The following is a 16798-nucleotide window of genomic DNA, read 5'->3' on the forward strand; positions in this document are numbered from 1 at the left end:
CGTGTAAAAATGGTGTGCACATATCAAGCACGTTTAGACCATACAGCTATTTTATTTTTGTGTAACTTACACAAGTGAAAGATACTTTTCCAGTTATTGGACAATAATCTTGAATAATGAAGCACAAGCAAGGGGATTACAACTCTGAGAGTATTGTCTGTAAAAACACAGTATTTATTCTTGAATGATACTTTCAATTTAACCTCTATGTGAAAAAATGTACTGTTCACCAATGTTTTTATAATATATTAGCCATGTTAGTCATATGGTTTGGTCATGTCATTGTTATTCAGTCAATCCCTTTGGCTGAGGCTGAAATATCGTACTGACACCTTGTCACAAAATAATGGTGTTCGGAGGATGAAGCCTGCTGACTTGAGTGGTTCTTGAACTATTCTCCTCCACCACCATGAGATTGACATCTTTTGCCAGCTTCCTCTCTGGTGAACAAACTGCTTTTTTTCTCATTTTAATCATTTTTAAAACATCAATTTTTTAATTATACTGTACTTATTGTTGATAGATATTTAGGCGACTTGTTTAGTTTAAAACTAATCCACATTATCTGTAGTTGAGGATTAAGGACCGAGGATTGTTAAACCCTATGAGGCAAATTGTGATTTGTGAATATGGGATATACAAAGAAAATGTGATTGTTCATTTCTAGTTGTCAGTGTTAAAAATATACATTTTTCTGAACTGAACATAATGTTGTAATGCATGTGTTAGCAGCCCATCCTTCAAAGACTTGTTTTAATTCTCATGAGGGTCAGTTTCAAAGCCATTCGTCTCCTCTCAGTGTCTCTCTCAGAGGAGCAGACCTTATTGTTGGCTCCTCTTGACTCACCTCTCTGCAGTGGCAAGTATCTTAATGCTTCGGGAAACCAGCAGAAACAAGATACAGGCGCAGGTTTGCATCAGCACTTCTAAAAGCACAATGCCTAATAGAAAACTGCCAAAAAGTATTCAGTCTGGGGACAGTGAAATAAAAACCTTACAGTATGTTACGAACATCCTCTGGAGCTCAGGCTGAGAAAACTCTAATATGTAATAAAAAAAACTGACAGTTGCCATCCTCCGAAACCTCAGTTTCACATTTCTATGATAATGAAAATCATTATCGGTGGCGTCCCAGTGGATGAAACCTTAAATGTGTTATAGCTTCGAGTGGGTATATCTGCCAACAGATGTCTGAATACCTGATACTAACAGTAAGTCCTGTGGCTACCCAAAGGGACCAATCATTTTCAGCAGCCTGTCAGCTTGTTATGCTGAATATTCCTCCTGCTCTCTGAAAACCAGCCATATGGAAGAGAGCCAGGTGTAAATCTGAACATATACTGATAGATATCTTGATGCTGCAGCTGTATAATGACTAATGCTCCCAGTGTCCGATTCACACATTGATTTTATATAATATTCTGGAGAGGTATTGGTGGTATGGGCCTTCCTTTACTCAGCCTTAAATTTGTAGTTCAATTTATGTTCATGTTTATATTGGGTAATACACACAGCATACACTGAATGATACACAAATAAATTACTTTATTAATTGAATTACTGTACAAATAAAAAATCACTACAGGTATTAAAGTAATTTGGATGTTAACATTACGCCCTCATGATTCTGTGTGACCATATCAACATTAAGAATTCATTATTTTTGTTTCAGTTGCAGTTATTTATGATCTGCAACAAGGTGTAAAAAGTTAAATTATGTATTTTAAAAGTGTTTCAAAAAGATGCGCATAATTTTAATTTTGATTGTCTAAGTGATTTTACATGTAAGTAAATTTAATTGAATGATCTAACTGTTCATCTGAGGGTGCCTCAGTTATATTTTGCTTTGAGCTTGTAGTCTCCACACCCTCCTGACTTCTTTTTCTGCGGTGTCCAACATCCTGAACATATTAACGTCCTTTGTCTGTTGAAAACGCTGCACCAGTCTCTGGAAAACAGTCACTGGGATGCTGAAGTTGAGGTGTGGGTAGGTCACTTTGGCAGCCAGGTCCCTGGTGTTGCTGGACACAAGACCTGCAGAACAGCAGATATTCATTACACTGTGTTAAAACTGCAGATACAGCAGTGCAGGGAGAGCAGTCTGCTGGGCATAGCTGCCTTTCCCCCAACTCATGTGTGGTGAACGGGTTCTGTTTTTCCTGTGGTCATCATATGCCCCCCACTGATCAAAAAGAATACAGGATTTTGTTGCAGGGGGTTTCTTACCCAGCAGCTCTCCCGAGAGTTTCCGCACTACAGCACCCCCACTGGCCCCTGCTTGTACTGCACAAGTAGTCTGAAGCATCACAGGCTGGGATTTCCAGCTAATGGCTTTGGAGAGGACACCACCAGTCAGGGATGGACCGCAGCGTTGACCTAACCCTCCATAGCCCACCACAACTACAGATTCACCTGCAGGCAGACAAACCCAACTGAACAATCACTCTTGTAACTGTTACATTGGTGTAAAGAAACAGAGAATATGAAGCAAGGGGCTATTCCAAAGAAATGATTCCACCCAACAAATGAAATCAAACCTGGGTTGAAACTCTGAGCCATCTGAGGGACCGCGGTCTCTGGGACAGAGTCTCCGAGCTCCACTAAAGCCAGATCATAGGGTGAAGACGCTTTCGTGGAAAACAGCACAACACCCACAACATTACTGACTCTGTGGAAGAGAGAACTCACTGAGGAATCCAAAATAAGTACAGACATTACACTTTACATCTACATTCAGTTTGAAGTTGGTTGTGATTAATATGAAGAGTCCACAAAGTCCATACACCTGCAAACTATCCAGAGCCGAACAGATGGAAAAAACGTGATGACAATATCTGTGGATTCTTCTAATTTTGGAGAGAAGTGCTGCCATTGAGGCTGTTTTTTGAGGCGGGGGGCTTCCAGAACCACAAACTAAATATGACTATTTTTACAGTTAAATAAGGTTAAGTTTTATTTTCAAATGTCATTAAAGGATAAATGCAGATGTAAGAGATAACTTTTAACAGTAGCTGAAATCATTCTACAGTCTACTGATCCATTATCCCTTCTTTTTGAACCAAATCCCTTCCTGTTCAAAGAGGGACATGTTCATGAGGACAGTGAATGTGCCGTCACCTGTCCCTGTGATGGAACTTCACATTGACGGTCGACTTCCCATTGACGACATGCCGGCAGGTTAAAACCAGATGAGGGGTGACAACAACCCCTGAGCCCCACAACTCGCCGCTGTCCACGAAGCACACAGTAGGGTATTTCCCAGCCTTTGACTCGTGGGCTGTGGTGGACATGCGGAGGCCGGCCTCTCCCTGATGGAGCCAGACATCTCGGAGTGGATCTTCAGTGCTCGTGCAGCTCATGATGTTCCTGAAGATCAAGTGGACAGAGCAGACCAGGGTGAGGCCTATCCACTCGTTGGCCTTCCAGCCAAACGGAGACACTATCAGCCCAACGAGACGCACATCGTCTGCACCCTCCACTGAAAACAAGCCTCCACCCTCTGTGCCTGGCAAACAGCGGGCGTCTGTGAGGATGACGGCGTTGTCCTCTCCGGCCAGGTTGCTGACGATGCCCCTGCTGAGTGTGCTGAGGAAGAGGTCCACGCAGAGGGAGCCGAACGGCGAACCACAGGCGAGAACTGGGCTGCCCTTCAGGAGGGATGAGCTGCTCTGCCAGGGGACGCTCCTCACTGAGTTTGGGCTGCTCCGGACCTCACCTGTCTGGAGCACAGCGAACCAGCTGAGGAAGTGAGCATCCCTGATCAGCTCCGCATCCTCATCCTCCTCGTCGCCATGGAAACGCCACCGGTCAGCATCCTGGAAGACAGCCCGGAAAGCTCGTCTGAACTCCAGGCAGTTCACCAGCATCAGCAGCCGGGCGGGGACCTCCCGCTGACGTGTGGTTCTGGACCGGGAGGGTGCGAGCGCCTGTTGGCCGGTGTCCACATCTCGCTGAGGGGAGAAGCTGACGCGGATTCTCAGTTTGTCGGTCAAGCTGCGCGAGGGCAGGAAGCTGGACTCACCGGCCGAGGAGAAGCGCTCTTTGTCGGTGATGAAACGTGAAAACGGGAGGCTGGCACATATCACGGTTCCGGTCTGAGGGTGGACGATAACTCCGCTGCAGCTGACCGGTTTGTTCTCTGAGGAAGCCGGGGACACGTTGACCACACAGCAGCGCCTCTCCACCTCCTGCAGCTCCATGCTTCACCTACCCACGCTGAGCTCACACCGGTAAAAGCAGCACTTCACAGGCAGCTAGCGGCCGGTGGAGAGGCCAGGACACAAGCTGCCATGTTGAGTCAACACAGCAAACTCACAGCGACGACTTTGAACTGTTGTGTTTCGTTTAATTCGTGTTAAAGAACTCCACTTCCGTTTGCTGGTTTCCTGGTTGTCTCTCATTGGTGCACGGAAATAAACCACACCCACTGCTCAACGTGATTAGTCAGAATGCAAACACGAGCAGCTCCGAGCCAATAGGAAACGAGGAAGCAGGTCCAATGTCTTTCAACACAAAAAACACGTCTCACACAGAAAACACCAGTGTCCACATGTTCCTGATGTTAAAGTTATATTTGTGTCCTACACTTTTGACAATAATATGTGTAATTACGTAGCAATATAAGTATTTTATCATTGGAACAAGATATCACCCAAAAACGGATCTTTAATAATAATAAATGTGTTTATTTAAAATGTGATAAATGATGTTTATATTTGTTATTTGCTTTAATTCTCAATTTTTTAATTAAGTGTCTTTGACCATTGGTTAATGCTCTAAACAAAAAAACATTATTATCAATGTATAATAGTAGTATAAATGTGTTTAAATAATGTAATTACTTATATCAAACATTTGCCCCTTATAAAAATAAGTCATACAACAAAGATTTCAACTTTTGTCAAAAATATTTATTGTGCTCCACCTTCACATGTGTTCAATAACAATATAACCTGCCTTTTGTAACAGATGCCCATCATATTGCAAAATATAAATAACAGATTATATACAAAATAATGTATAGTATTGCACCAACTGGAAAATTCATGCATAGCATTTTGTGTGCCGTATGTTTAACACTACCCAAGTACTCTCATAATATCACTGCAGTTTGTAAGCAGCAACTAATCACAAAGTACCTGAGTCGCGTCACATTAAGTAGCCATTGTGAAAACAGGTAGGCTGACAAGAACGAGTGGGTTTCATCATCCTGCTGTGCTCATGCAGTAAACACATACTGCAGTTATTTAACACGTTTCTGTTGACGAAGCTCCTCACAGAAAAAAGTCAGTTAATGCACTTATGGTCGCATTTGTATAATTGGCCTGTAGTGGTTAACATCTTCATTGAATGAAAAAAAACATGCAATCAGCATCAAATTTCAGCTTTGGAGGTAGCAGGCTACGGTATTGGCACTTTTCTCATTAACAAATATTATACTAAAACACTGCAGAACTTTCCATGAGAACTTTTTTTGTTAACGGTATTTCAAGATTACCATTTGGTTAAAACTGAATAAAAACATACAGAATATGTAATGTTTTATCTCAGCTAATTATCTATGGTGCCACACAGTTTTTTATTTAATTCTTAATCAAGGAAGAGTAAGTCCCAGCCCCAGAATGTTATTCTGAATGACCTTCACTGTAAGTCAACACCAGCACAAAAATAAAACGGGGTCAGAAGCTGGTTCATGGCGAGGACTACATTTCCTACAGGCTTTAAGTCAAGGTAAAACCCACAGCATTTGTAACTCATCTTAAAATTGCTGTGCTATGATTGATAAGACAAATAGACGTTAAAAACATGATCTGAAACACTTTTTCCTGGCACAGTCAAAAATCATAAATACAGTCTATCATATCTCTTAGTGGCAGGTAGTTTGGTGTGGAACATGTTTTTGTACCGACAGGCAGCTTGGTAAATCTGAATGTGAATCAGTCGATATACTGAGAGAGCCAGCGGAAACCCTCTCCATATCCTTGTCTCTTCAGCACGCTGCACATGAAAACCTCCATTGGCCTCAGATTCAGCTCCTTCAGAGACACTTTGCCCTGAAAGGAAACAAAAATACATCTAAATACACTGACTCGAATTCATGACACAAACATTTCAGGATCATTTCTTAATCTTACATCTTTAAACATTATGTTTGGGTTGAACATTATCCCCAGATTATAAATACAAATATATTTGCTGGATAAATGTTTATTTTTTAAGATGAATCAAGAACTATTTGAATTTTTGAAAATATTGGTATTGTAAATTTAATTTTTTTTAAATTATTTAATGGCTTCTGTAAAATTTAAGTTTGTTTTATTTATATGTGTGCTTGTTTCTGTATTTATTTTATTGGATGTGCTGTAATGTTTTGTATCATATAGTGCGTAATGTATGTTTTTATTAAATTACAATAAACAGCATCTCAGCATACTTCCCCCTGGACCCTGAACATGTATAAAAACATGTAGGGTTTTTTATTTGTGGAGCAGCAGATCACTGAGACAGACCTTTGTAATGGCTCACTACAAAATCCTGCTTCCTTTCTCTCTCTTTTCCTGGCTCCTCTGCCAAGAAACAGCAGGTGCTTGAGGAGATTTACACTAACAATGAAAAATCTGCATAACACAGGTAATGCTTCTCAACAGCACACCGCCCCCCACTGCCACTGTGTTTAAGAACAGCAGTGGTGATCTCAGCTCATTTTTATCTGCCCTTGGCGATTCAGATTTTGAATTGGAAATTCACAACATAGAATATTAAACTGTCTCAGAACAACAACGGGAGCAGTAGCAATTCTGCTTCTGTGCTGAAAGTGAGGTACATCTGGCCTTGTGAGATAAGTGAAGCTCACTGTTGCTATTATATAAAATCCTTGAACAACCATGCAACATGGATGAGAAAGTGTGAATGTTAAAGCACAGGAGGGAGATTTTCTGTGACTAAAGCAAATGTGCAGTTGTATTGTTTCTACATCTTTCCAGCATACAGGTGGATGCAACAACAAAGCAAAAAACAGACTTGAGTTTTCTATCACGTCATGTGTGCAAGCGGCAACTCATCGTGACGTACCTACACGTTTGTGAACTGTCGCTAGGAAACCTCGAATTTGGCATTTTGGGCAGTGCCATCTTGGTCATTTGAAACCAAAAGTAACCATATTTGAGCCTGACTAAGAGTTTAAGGACACTGCACGCCCACCTACACCTTTGACCTGCACCCATTGGACAATCCTAGCTGTCAATCACGTGGTATCCACACTATATTAAGATAAATGGGACCATAATTTAAAAAGTGAACATCATGTTGTATTGAGGAAGAATTGAAACTAGGTATTGAGACCATAAATGCCCCTGATGTTATAAATCAAGTGAGAAATAACTTCCTCTCAAAAAATGTTTTCTTTTTACAACAAGTGGAGGCGTCCTCTGCTGGTAATTCTAGGAAATACAGGTACAGGACACTCCTGCATTGTCTTCACTTTCCACACTTGAAGTCTATGTGCATTTTAGCCTATTTTAGTCAGTCTCTGAATGTATGCAGTACCTTCCCAGTCGTATGTCCATGAAGACCAAACATGCCCCTCAGTGCGTCTTCACTGACGGCCTCTGGACGGTCTATCTTATTCCCCAGAATGAGAACCGGTACGTTGGAGATGGTATCATCTGTTAACAGGGCCTTCACACGAGAGGGGTCATGTTATCAGTGAGCAGCTTGCTCCAGCCTCAAGTGAAAGCTTTAAAAGTGTATTGTGTGTCATGTAAAATCAATATACTTACATCCAGTTCAATCTTAGCCTCTGCTAGTCGCTCATGATCTGCACAATCCACCATGTAGACGATACCATTTATGGCCGGGAGGTAGTTCTTCCAGATCCTTCTTGCTGTGAGGGCAAAACAGTCTCATTATTCATGTTACACTTGAGCGGCGACTCAAACTGATTCTTTCCTCAGTGCTATACCTTGTGTGTGACCTCCAAGGTCAAACGTCGTAAAGGTCATTCCGGCGATGGTCAACTCCTCAGATGCTGAGGACAGAGGGCAAGCACTGACTTTAAGGAAAGCAACAAACACAAGGCAGAATGCTGAACTGACAACATGTCAAACTGCTGGATGTACTTGGATGTAGCGTTGGCACGTGCTGCCCTAGTCTGTCATCTCGGAGCATGTGCAGCAGCGTTGTTTTTCCAGCATTGTCTAGTCCGAGGAACACCAGCTTGCCACTCTTCCTGTACAACCCTAATGGTACAAATATGAGAAACTGAATTATGAGAATTCAATGTAACTTCGTTGTAAACTTGTATCATTCTCCACCACAGTAATTACAAACACCAACAATTGTATATTATTCAGGAGGTTATGGTAAATCTATGTTTAAATTAGACATTTGTTCCTTTATTTCTATTATACCAAAATACAAGTAGAACATTTTTACAATTGTAATTTTTCTCTCTCTAGAGATATACCTGGACTTATTTGTAAAATAAGAATAATTTGTGTGATAATGTTTTGTGTGATTTTATCTGAATTTGTTATGCTAATCAATCTTGGAGCCCTGGCTATCGTTTAATGATGAATCAGCCTGGGGGCAACTCCAAATATTTTGCAGCTTCTGTTGTATAGCCAGCAGATATCTGTTCGCTGTGCACTGTTAACAGTCTGACTAGTTTCTTTTATCAAGAAAGTCCAATTGCTTTTAACTGCTGTCTGCATATGAAAGCATATACATTAAAAAGCTGATGGCGATGAATTTCACTCAAAGTGTACTGCCTCTTCACACAGAAAAAGAGTCACACATTTCACATTTTCACACTTATTATTACTGTTATTTTATTTGCATTAACAACTGTGAGGTTCACGAGCAACAGCCATTTTAATTTGTTTATGTTATTTTTGTTCCATTATAGTTAATCTTGGACTTTAGGAAGTTGTAGTGTTGAAGTTGCACTGTTCAGTACTCTACCTAAGAGTTGTAAGACGCTGCTGAAGCTCCTGTAGATCCAGTCAAATATAAAAGACATGTCTGTTGACCGCCTGCAATACAGAAGACTGAAATTATTCATTGTCACATTAAAGAATAATAACACAGCAATGAACACATGAGGTATAAATCAGTGATTAGTTCATGTTTAATCTTCTGTCAGACTGTGACCATCAGATCGTGCTCCAGATAACAACACAGCACACACTGACAAAGGAGCACAGAATTTTAACCAACTATTGCAAAAGGACACGGTTGCGTTGCAGATTCAAGCACTGAAGCCCATTGTTGATCATTATTCCTATAACCCTGGATTACTCTGGTGGCATGTGTAAGCTCTGTGTAATCACACAAGCTTTAAAGCACAAAAGGAAAAAGAAGAACAAACTTAACAGCCAACAAGTTTTTAAATGATTTTTTGAATGCTGGTGTATTCAGCGAGCTGCCTCACTCAGTCACATCTGATCTTCTTCTGACTATTTATACGACAGGTTGTGGCAAGGACACTTGATCTGTTACCCCCAGCGTCCCTCACACACTCACACACACACTCACACACACACACACACACACACACGCACACACACACGCACACACACACACTCACACACTCACACACACACTCACACTAACACACTCACACTAACACACTCACACTAACACACTCACACACCTGTCACTATGTGGAACTTGAAGTGCTTTACTAGTGAGGCCTCCAGTGACTAAGGCTTTAGGAAATTATTTCAACTGGGTCACTTGTACACACCAGACTCCGTGTGAAAAACATGATGTTTAAGTCCTTGGTCAAATCCACACACCACGGTCATGTAACCAGCAGCCGCAGGTTTTCACGCAAATCTCAAACCAATTCTCTAAAACACGTACACATGAATAAGAAGATTAAAAACACGCCAGGCTGCTGAACGATGATTCCTGTGTGTTCCTGTGATGTCGCGTCACTTCGGTAAAACATGATAAATGTGGTAAACAACAAGCAGCAGCCTGGCTCCACAGACACAACTTTATTAGTTCAGAACTTTACAACAGAGTGGGGGGGTGGTCAACGAGGCTATAAATACTAACGCGTATGTCTGTGGTTTTATTACCTGATGAAGTTGTCTGTCCTCGGTCTGTTGTTGGCTTTTGGTCGGTGTGTCTGTCCCGTCCACTGACATGGAGCCCGCAACTTTGACAGGACACCGGAAACACGTCACACTGACTAACGCAGGGGGCGGGGCACTGCCTGTCTCTTGTTATTAGTTTATTATTTGATTATGTTTGTTTTATCTTTTCTTCTGTTTCTTTGTAAACACGATCACACAACATCCACTGAATCTCTCGAGTTGTTTTCTCCTCAAATAAAAAATATAAATATAATCCTGCACCGTGGATTAGTTACAATATAAGGAATGAAGCAAATGAATGCACAATAATCCCGAGAATAAGTGTCAAGATATATTTGTTTTATTCATTATATTAATAATCTATCTGCAAATCATGTTAATTACAGTGTAGCTTCCAAATATAAAAAAGAAGTATATTAGACATAGGCAATTAAACTCATATACACATTGGAAATAATATTATTGCCTATAATCAAGACACACCTGTTCTAATAGCAGGGACATAAAGGTAAGTGTGTGCACAGAGTTTTGAATAAAGCAATATAAACTGAGCGATACAGCTTTAAGACTGTTTAATGACTTTTGGGCACACATGGTTGATGGGGGGGGTTTACATTTTTTATCACTTTCTTTACCAGTAACACCTGCAAACTAAATTTAATGTAGTTTAAGCTAGATGTAGTTTAATGTTGCTTTAAGGGATATAAAATGGGTTACTCACAAACAATGAACAGTGCATTACATGAACTCGTCACTGCTTATCCTTTGAGGATAACCCATAACATTTCAAATCTCAAAATTCAACATAAAACATACATTTGCCAAATTAGTGTTAAAATAAGCTGCCATCTTTAGTTACAAAAATATATCTGGATACTATTTAGTTTTATGAATGCATTTTATTGTTTTTGTGAACATTTATTCATTAGGGTGAAGCCCTTGAGATCTTATTTGCGAGGTCTTGAACAAAATGTGAAGAACAGAGAGTTCACCTTTATTTGTTTACCACTACTATTATGAATGGGGAAACGATACCTGGTAAAACACATTTATTACATTTTGGCCAGTTGTGAAAACACTGAGCATCCCAGTAAACAAAAAGAAGGGTAGTATTTGGCACTGACCACTAGGCTGCAGTATTATAACAATGCAAAGGATTACAATTTTGGCTTTTTTCCCTTCACACTCCTCATTAATGTATCTTGTGTACCACAGCATCACAGACAAACATAACTTCTTACTTATCCTGAACTCAACAAGTGCCACGTTTTGTATTTTTTCAGGAAAAACAAATAGATGAAATAAATGAACACACACTTTTGATAATTTAACGAGCAAAGCTTTATTAAAGCAGTTCATATCTCATACAGGACACAAATATCTACTCTGCAAAGTACATGATCTTTGTTATGAAAGCACATCTCCAACGAGATCTTTGTTAAATAAGTGAAAATTAATTGGTCAATACACGAGTGCTTTTTTTTCAACTTTTCTCTTTCACTAGAGAAATTATCACTACCTCTCTCCATCTACATGGAAAACCAGCCAATCCAACACCCGACACCCACGACCCATCCTGCCGTCCCATTGGTTCCTGATATAAGGCCATAATCAAGTAGTCCTGTGAGAAATGAGCCTTGTGGTCTGCTCCAGTCCAAACAGGCTCCTGATTACTTCTTCTCATAGTAGAACCATTTATCTACTGTAAAACAGAATAACAACAGTCAGTCTCTCAACAGATAAAAGAAACAAGACACATTCTCTATATTTGATCAATACCGACACAAGTATGTATGAAGTTTCTACCTGATGAGGGGATACATTCCTCTTTTCCACAAGGATGCATCTAAAAACAGAGCGAAACATCAAGAATGAATTAAGCCTACAGTTCAAATTAATTACGTTGAAAAATGGAACGTTACTTACATCAACAGCAGCTTTCGCCTCATCCGCTGAGCAGCAGTGACAGCTGTCTCCTACCGAGACACAGGTGTTTTTGCTGTAAGAAAAAAAAAACACATTCATGTGTGAATAAAATATTGGTGGTGTCACAATTCTCCAAATCCAAGATTTGACTTTGGATTTTAAAGGGCACTTTTCATTTGAAATGTTGATAAACTGTTTCACTATTAAGTGTTGACTTTTTAAGATCGTCATTAACATAACCACAAAGACTCATTTAAATAATGTATTAATAATGTAACGATAACTCATTTTACAAGTCAACCAGGACAAAACTGGAAACTACAAGTCATCACCTCTGCCCAAGGCCATGGTGCCTTGAGGGTGCAGCTGCAGATAAACGGTTACTTACTGCTATTTGCTAATGCTAATGCAATGTTGTGACCAAAGGGCTGTAGCATAAGTGAAACAAACTATACTGGGAGAATCTATGATCACGCTTTGGATTTAAAAGGTTTAAAATAAAATGTTTCTATCAATTTTTTATTGGGAATTGAAATTGTGATATGTGTGTATATACTGTATACCTATAGATGAGTTATAGACTTCTAAACTCAATATATTTCAAGATGAAGTCAAAGCTTTAAGAGAAATGTTGTGTGTATCCTACCAGTTCAGTTCACCACCGTTGGTCGGTTGGGAGATGAGGGCCTTCCAGAAGTTGTGAGTGCTCTTGATAACTTCAATGGCAAAGTCCTGAAACACAAGAAACACTAACTGTTAGATTAAATATTAACTATGACATTCATGCATGAAAATCTGCACATTACATTGAGTACAAGAACTTGTATTTCCTTGAAACCATACTTTCCCAGAGCAGTGCAAATTAAAGACTTTGACAAAGTAGTCAAGTGCTGGAGATTAATCTAAGTAAGAAAATAAATAAAAAGGTGTGTTTGATGGACACCTTGTCTTTGAACTCGTCATTGAAGGCAAAGCGGTTTTCTGGTTTCCCATCAGGCACTTTGTATCTCCTGAACCAGTCGATTGTGGCCTCCAGGTAGCCGGGTTTCAGGCGCTGGACGTCACTGATGTCTGAAAATGGACAACCACAGGTGTTCAGATGCCGGACTTCTCAAACAGACACAGGGCGAGAAAACGGCCAGTGGCTCAAATAAATTGTGGTGCTTACTGTTCAAGTCTTTGGCTTCAGGGTCCTCCACATTGATCCCAATCACTTTCCAATCAGTCTCACCCTCATCGATCATGGCCAGGACCCCGAGTACCTTCACTTTGATGACCTCCCCACGGGAGCACACCTGGAAGAGATTTCCTTTTTTTAATTCAATGTATTTACAAAACAAACAATGACATCGATGAGCTGCAAAATCCCCTGCCAGCGTTTTACCTTGCTGCCGATTTCACAGACATCGATGGGGTCGTTGTCGCCACAGCAGCCAGTGTCTCCGTCTTTGTGTTTGGGATCTTCCCAGGTCTGAAACATTACAAAACAAATATAAAAAATGTGCTGTGCAGTTTAAACACTGCAGGACAGAACACATCACCATCAGAAATGTTTGCTAACCTGAGGAATGGCTCCATAGTTCCATATGTAGCCTCTATGTGGGAAAACATTGGCAACATATCGCAGCTTGCCCTTCTTCACATCTTGCTTTATGGGATTCAGGAGGTCTTTGGTAGCAATCTGAAAATAAATTATGCTGTTACTTTTGAAAGCTGCAACCAGCATCACCACAGGCCAAGCAAACAGGTCATTCCACACAGGCAGGTTTACAACCAGCACTAGTTTAGATAATGAGAAAGCTAAAACTCATCTCAGAATCTAAATGTTTAACTTTCAACTGAAGGATTATTTTACTTCCACAGGTCATAAAAGCAGTGAAAACTTTAAAAACCTGTTGGACACACTGTGGTGAAGCTAAAAGCAGATTCATACCTCCATCTTTGCATTTGTCCATCTTGGTACTTCAACAACCATGTGGAAGATGTTCTGTAAGAGACAAGAATCAGCCATTCAGTTATTATGAAACAGCTTATTACACAACTAAAGTTGACACAACTTCAAAGTATAACATCCTTAAATAATGTGTGACATTCTGTGTTTTATTCAATTATTGCTTTGGTTGAAACGTCACCATAAAGAGCATATATTGTTTCAGGACGATAAGATAATAAATAATCTGCAGTTTACACAGATATTGACACAGCACTCAGAATATACGGAGTAAAGGCCACTGCCTTCACGATTAGACTATGACCTCGCTATTCTCGAACGCATTACCTCAAGCACTTCACTACCTTTGCTGCAAAAACTCAATATTCATGGCAGCACCACAGGTGGAGTTTAACCAGTGGGTAGATTTAAAGGGTGCACACATGTCTACAGATTTAATGGCATAAAGGCAACAGATGCTACATTACCAGGCTCTCGTCAGCATACATTGGTATGTCGTGCAATGGCGAGATGTATTTTCCTTCAGCATTTTCTGTAAAACAGAAAGATACATTAGCTCGGTGGAGGCAGGTAGATACAAGTGCTGTTATTATACATATATATGTGTAATAATATGTGACAACAACTGAGTAGCCACACCAAGAAAATGGAGCCTTCATTTCCCATGAGATTGAAATCGAAGACACAGGCTTTCATTAGTTTACTTTCACTTTGAAGGGGTAGCTTTCTGCACAGATAACAAAATGGAACAAGTAGAGCCAGTTTGACAGTGTGTTAAGCAATTTGCAACCTGGTGGCTATAGGGGCCATTTATTTCAGTTACTATAAATATTCAAACTGCTGCGTCCAGGGGCTTATTTGACTTGTGTAATAATAATGAATCTTATTTCTAAAGCGTCTATTCAAAGTTACAAGGTGCTGAACAGAATGAAAGTGCAAAGATAGCAAAGTAAATAAAATCCAAATCAAACTCAGCAATTCAAGAAAACTAAATCAGTGATTATTAATTAGTATCATTATTATTTTTTATCATTATTATTATTATTATTATTATTATATGTGATTATTACAATTAGCATGGTCTTCATTTAATTTAATTAAAGTCTTATATTAAAAAGTTGACTTATTTGGCACGTGTAATTTTTACTAATAACAAGAACAACAAATAAGGCCAGGGCAATAAAACAACATCAGTAATTATCTTAATATGATTTTAATCGATAAAAACAAAACACACTTTAAAAATATCAATATATTGCATTTGCACTGGGCAGGGGCGATGAGAAGGTTTGATACATAATAGGTTTTAAATTTCTGGCTCAGATTTGAAAAATGTTAATGATCGTGATAATAATTACTGCAACAAACTATAACAGAAAAACATCATCACCATGCGGTTAATAATCATCCCACAGTCTGCTCCTATCAATATCAGTGGGTTAATAAGGTCTTCTAATCAGAGAGGGCATTGACTCGTATGGTTTTATAATTTTCCGGAAACATCATCTCTCCTCCGCCAAGTTCACGCAGGAAATCTGATGCAAGTCAGGTCGACGACGTGACACGTAGAAATTCACTAATCACGCCATCTCACTGGAGCTCTGAGCCGGCGAAGCTGCTTCGCTCACTCACAACAACCAGACCCCTCATATTTATCTTTTGAAACGAGCGGACATTAGCTTTAGTTCCAGAGGCTCCGGGCTGTTAGTGATGAGCTGAATAAACAAGCGACAGCAGATGAATAAACGACACGTGGGAGGTTCGCTGGCCTGAGAGGCTCCGGCTCCTCAGAAGAAGTAAAACACACAGAGAACTTCCTCCGCGCCGCTCGTGCTGCACTTACTGAAGAACAGGCGGAAGCTCAGGGAGTTCGGGGCCCCCCTCTCCTCCACGGTGAAGCTCATGTCTGGCTGCAGGACGAGGCTGAGAAGGTGCTGGATGGAGGATGGCGGCGGAACAAGAGTTAGCGAGGGTCAGAGTGAGCAGAGGCGGCTAGATCGAAAACCGCGCATGCGCTGTTTGTCAACGACGCCTTCACGGACTATCGGAAATATTGGCGTTGGGAGGATTATAAATGTAAATTTTGTGACAATGAGCCAGTATCTTTGACACATTGATTTCCCCATTGTTTCCATTCAATTGTACTTTTTAGACTCAACTGAATAATATATTGAATAGTAAATTTATGTTGTTTAAATCTAATCTTAGTGTGTATAGTTAAAAATAAAACAGTAGATACATCTTTTTTGATCAATAAATTATTTTTAACATAATACAAAGTAGAGAAAATAAAATGTAATGTATATTTGTACAGTCTTGGTTTTGGTGTCTATAAGGTGTAGAGTCTTGTTAGATTATTCTTAAATTCATAGAGAAAACCTGTAAGATTTGGGGTGATATTTGCCATTCTGCATTTATAGAATTTTACCACACAAAAGTATTTGGTTTACAATGAAGTCAATATACAATTCTTATCTTTAAAATGCGCCACCACAATCTTTTAAATAAACTTTACTTATGAGAGAAACGACATAAAGCCCACATTGACTTACATAAACAAATAGAAATAAACAGGGGTCATAAACAAACTTTCACATAAACGAACACAAGCTGAATGTGATGAATCAGAACAGACAATATATGATATCACAGATTATTATTATTTTCGAGAAGTAGAGACGCTGGCGGCCTGATGACGTCACGTCCGCCAGCAGCCTGTCTCTCTTCCTGTCTTGCTGAGGGAGGGGACGGAGCTGACGGCTGGGAGGACGAAAGGAGACAGAAAGATTCAAGAGAGAGGGGATCGGCCCGGGTTTCC

General features: G+C 40.0%; 3 protein-coding genes across 3 annotated transcripts; all 3 read right to left on the reverse strand.

Moving 5' to 3' along the window:
• Positions 1-1525: 1525 nt before the first annotated feature.
• tysnd1 (trypsin like peroxisomal matrix peptidase 1) lies at positions 1526-4396 on the reverse strand. The gene is made up of 4 exons (XM_020087867.2): positions 3118-4396; positions 2538-2668; positions 2227-2412; positions 1526-2034 (listed from the first exon to the last, which is right to left on the reverse strand). The coding sequence occupies exons 1-4, from the start codon at positions 4197-4199 to the stop codon at positions 1835-1837; spliced, it is 1599 nt and encodes a 532-aa protein (XP_019943426.2). The 5' UTR covers positions 4200-4396; the 3' UTR covers positions 1526-1834.
• A 492-nt stretch (positions 4397-4888) lies between these two features.
• Positions 4889-10199, reverse strand: sar1ab (secretion associated, Ras related GTPase 1Ab). The gene is made up of 7 exons (XM_020087796.2): positions 10086-10199; positions 8962-9032; positions 8118-8237; positions 7961-8026; positions 7779-7882; positions 7546-7677; positions 4889-6053 (listed from the first exon to the last, which is right to left on the reverse strand). The coding sequence occupies exons 2-7, from the start codon at positions 9017-9019 to the stop codon at positions 5937-5939; spliced, it is 597 nt and encodes a 198-aa protein (XP_019943355.1). The 5' UTR covers positions 9020-9032; positions 10086-10199; the 3' UTR covers positions 4889-5936.
• Positions 10200-11420: 1221 nt separating this feature from the next.
• Positions 11421-16700, reverse strand: ppa1b (inorganic pyrophosphatase 1b). Its single transcript, XM_020089670.2, has 11 exons — positions 15824-16700; positions 14448-14512; positions 13963-14016; positions 13591-13710; positions 13414-13500; positions 13198-13324; positions 12973-13100; positions 12676-12761; positions 12030-12102; positions 11910-11949; positions 11421-11805 (listed from the first exon to the last, which is right to left on the reverse strand). The coding sequence occupies exons 1-11, from the start codon at positions 15882-15884 to the stop codon at positions 11774-11776; spliced, it is 873 nt and encodes a 290-aa protein (XP_019945229.1). The 5' UTR covers positions 15885-16700; the 3' UTR covers positions 11421-11773.
• Positions 16701-16798: the final 98 nt, after the last annotated feature.

The sequence above is a fragment of the Paralichthys olivaceus genome, chromosome 14 (genome assembly GCF_024713975.1).
Source record: "Paralichthys olivaceus isolate ysfri-2021 chromosome 14, ASM2471397v2, whole genome shotgun sequence".
In the NCBI taxonomy this organism is placed as follows: Eukaryota; Metazoa; Chordata; class Actinopteri; order Pleuronectiformes; family Paralichthyidae; genus Paralichthys; species Paralichthys olivaceus.

Excerpts from the sequence above, each read along its gene's own strand:
- ppa1b (XM_020089670.2), bottom strand. The coding sequence starts at position 15,884 with ATGAGCTTCACCGTGGAGGAGAGGGGGGCCCCGAACTCCCTGAGCTTC. Across the intron at positions 13,101-13,197 it reads TGAAGCCAAAGACTTGAACA|ACATCAGTGACGTCCAGCGC; the intron begins GTAAGCACCACA and ends GTCCATTTTCAG. Across the intron at positions 12,103-12,675 it reads AACGGTGGTGAACTGAACTG|CAAAAACACCTGTGTCTCGG; the intron begins GTAGGATACACA and ends TTTTTCTTACAG.
- tysnd1 (XM_020087867.2), bottom strand. The coding sequence starts at position 4,199 with ATGGAGCTGCAGGAGGTGGAGAGGCGCTGCTGTGTGGTCAACGTGTCC. Across the intron at positions 2,669-3,117 it reads AAGTTCCATCACAGGGACAG|AGTCAGTAATGTTGTGGGTG; the intron begins GTGACGGCACAT and ends TCTCTTCCACAG. Across the intron at positions 2,413-2,537 it reads GGCTCAGAGTTTCAACCCAG|GTGAATCTGTAGTTGTGGTG; the intron begins GTTTGATTTCAT and ends GTCTGCCTGCAG.
- sar1ab (XM_020087796.2), bottom strand. The coding sequence starts at position 9,019 with ATGTCTTTTATATTTGACTGGATCTACAGGAGCTTCAGCAGCGTCTTA. Across the intron at positions 8,027-8,117 it reads CGTGCCAACGCTACATCCAA|CATCTGAGGAGTTGACCATC; the intron begins GTACATCCAGCA and ends CTCTGTCCTCAG. Across the intron at positions 7,883-7,960 it reads CCTTGGAGGTCACACACAAG|CAAGAAGGATCTGGAAGAAC; the intron begins GTATAGCACTGA and ends TTGCCCTCACAG.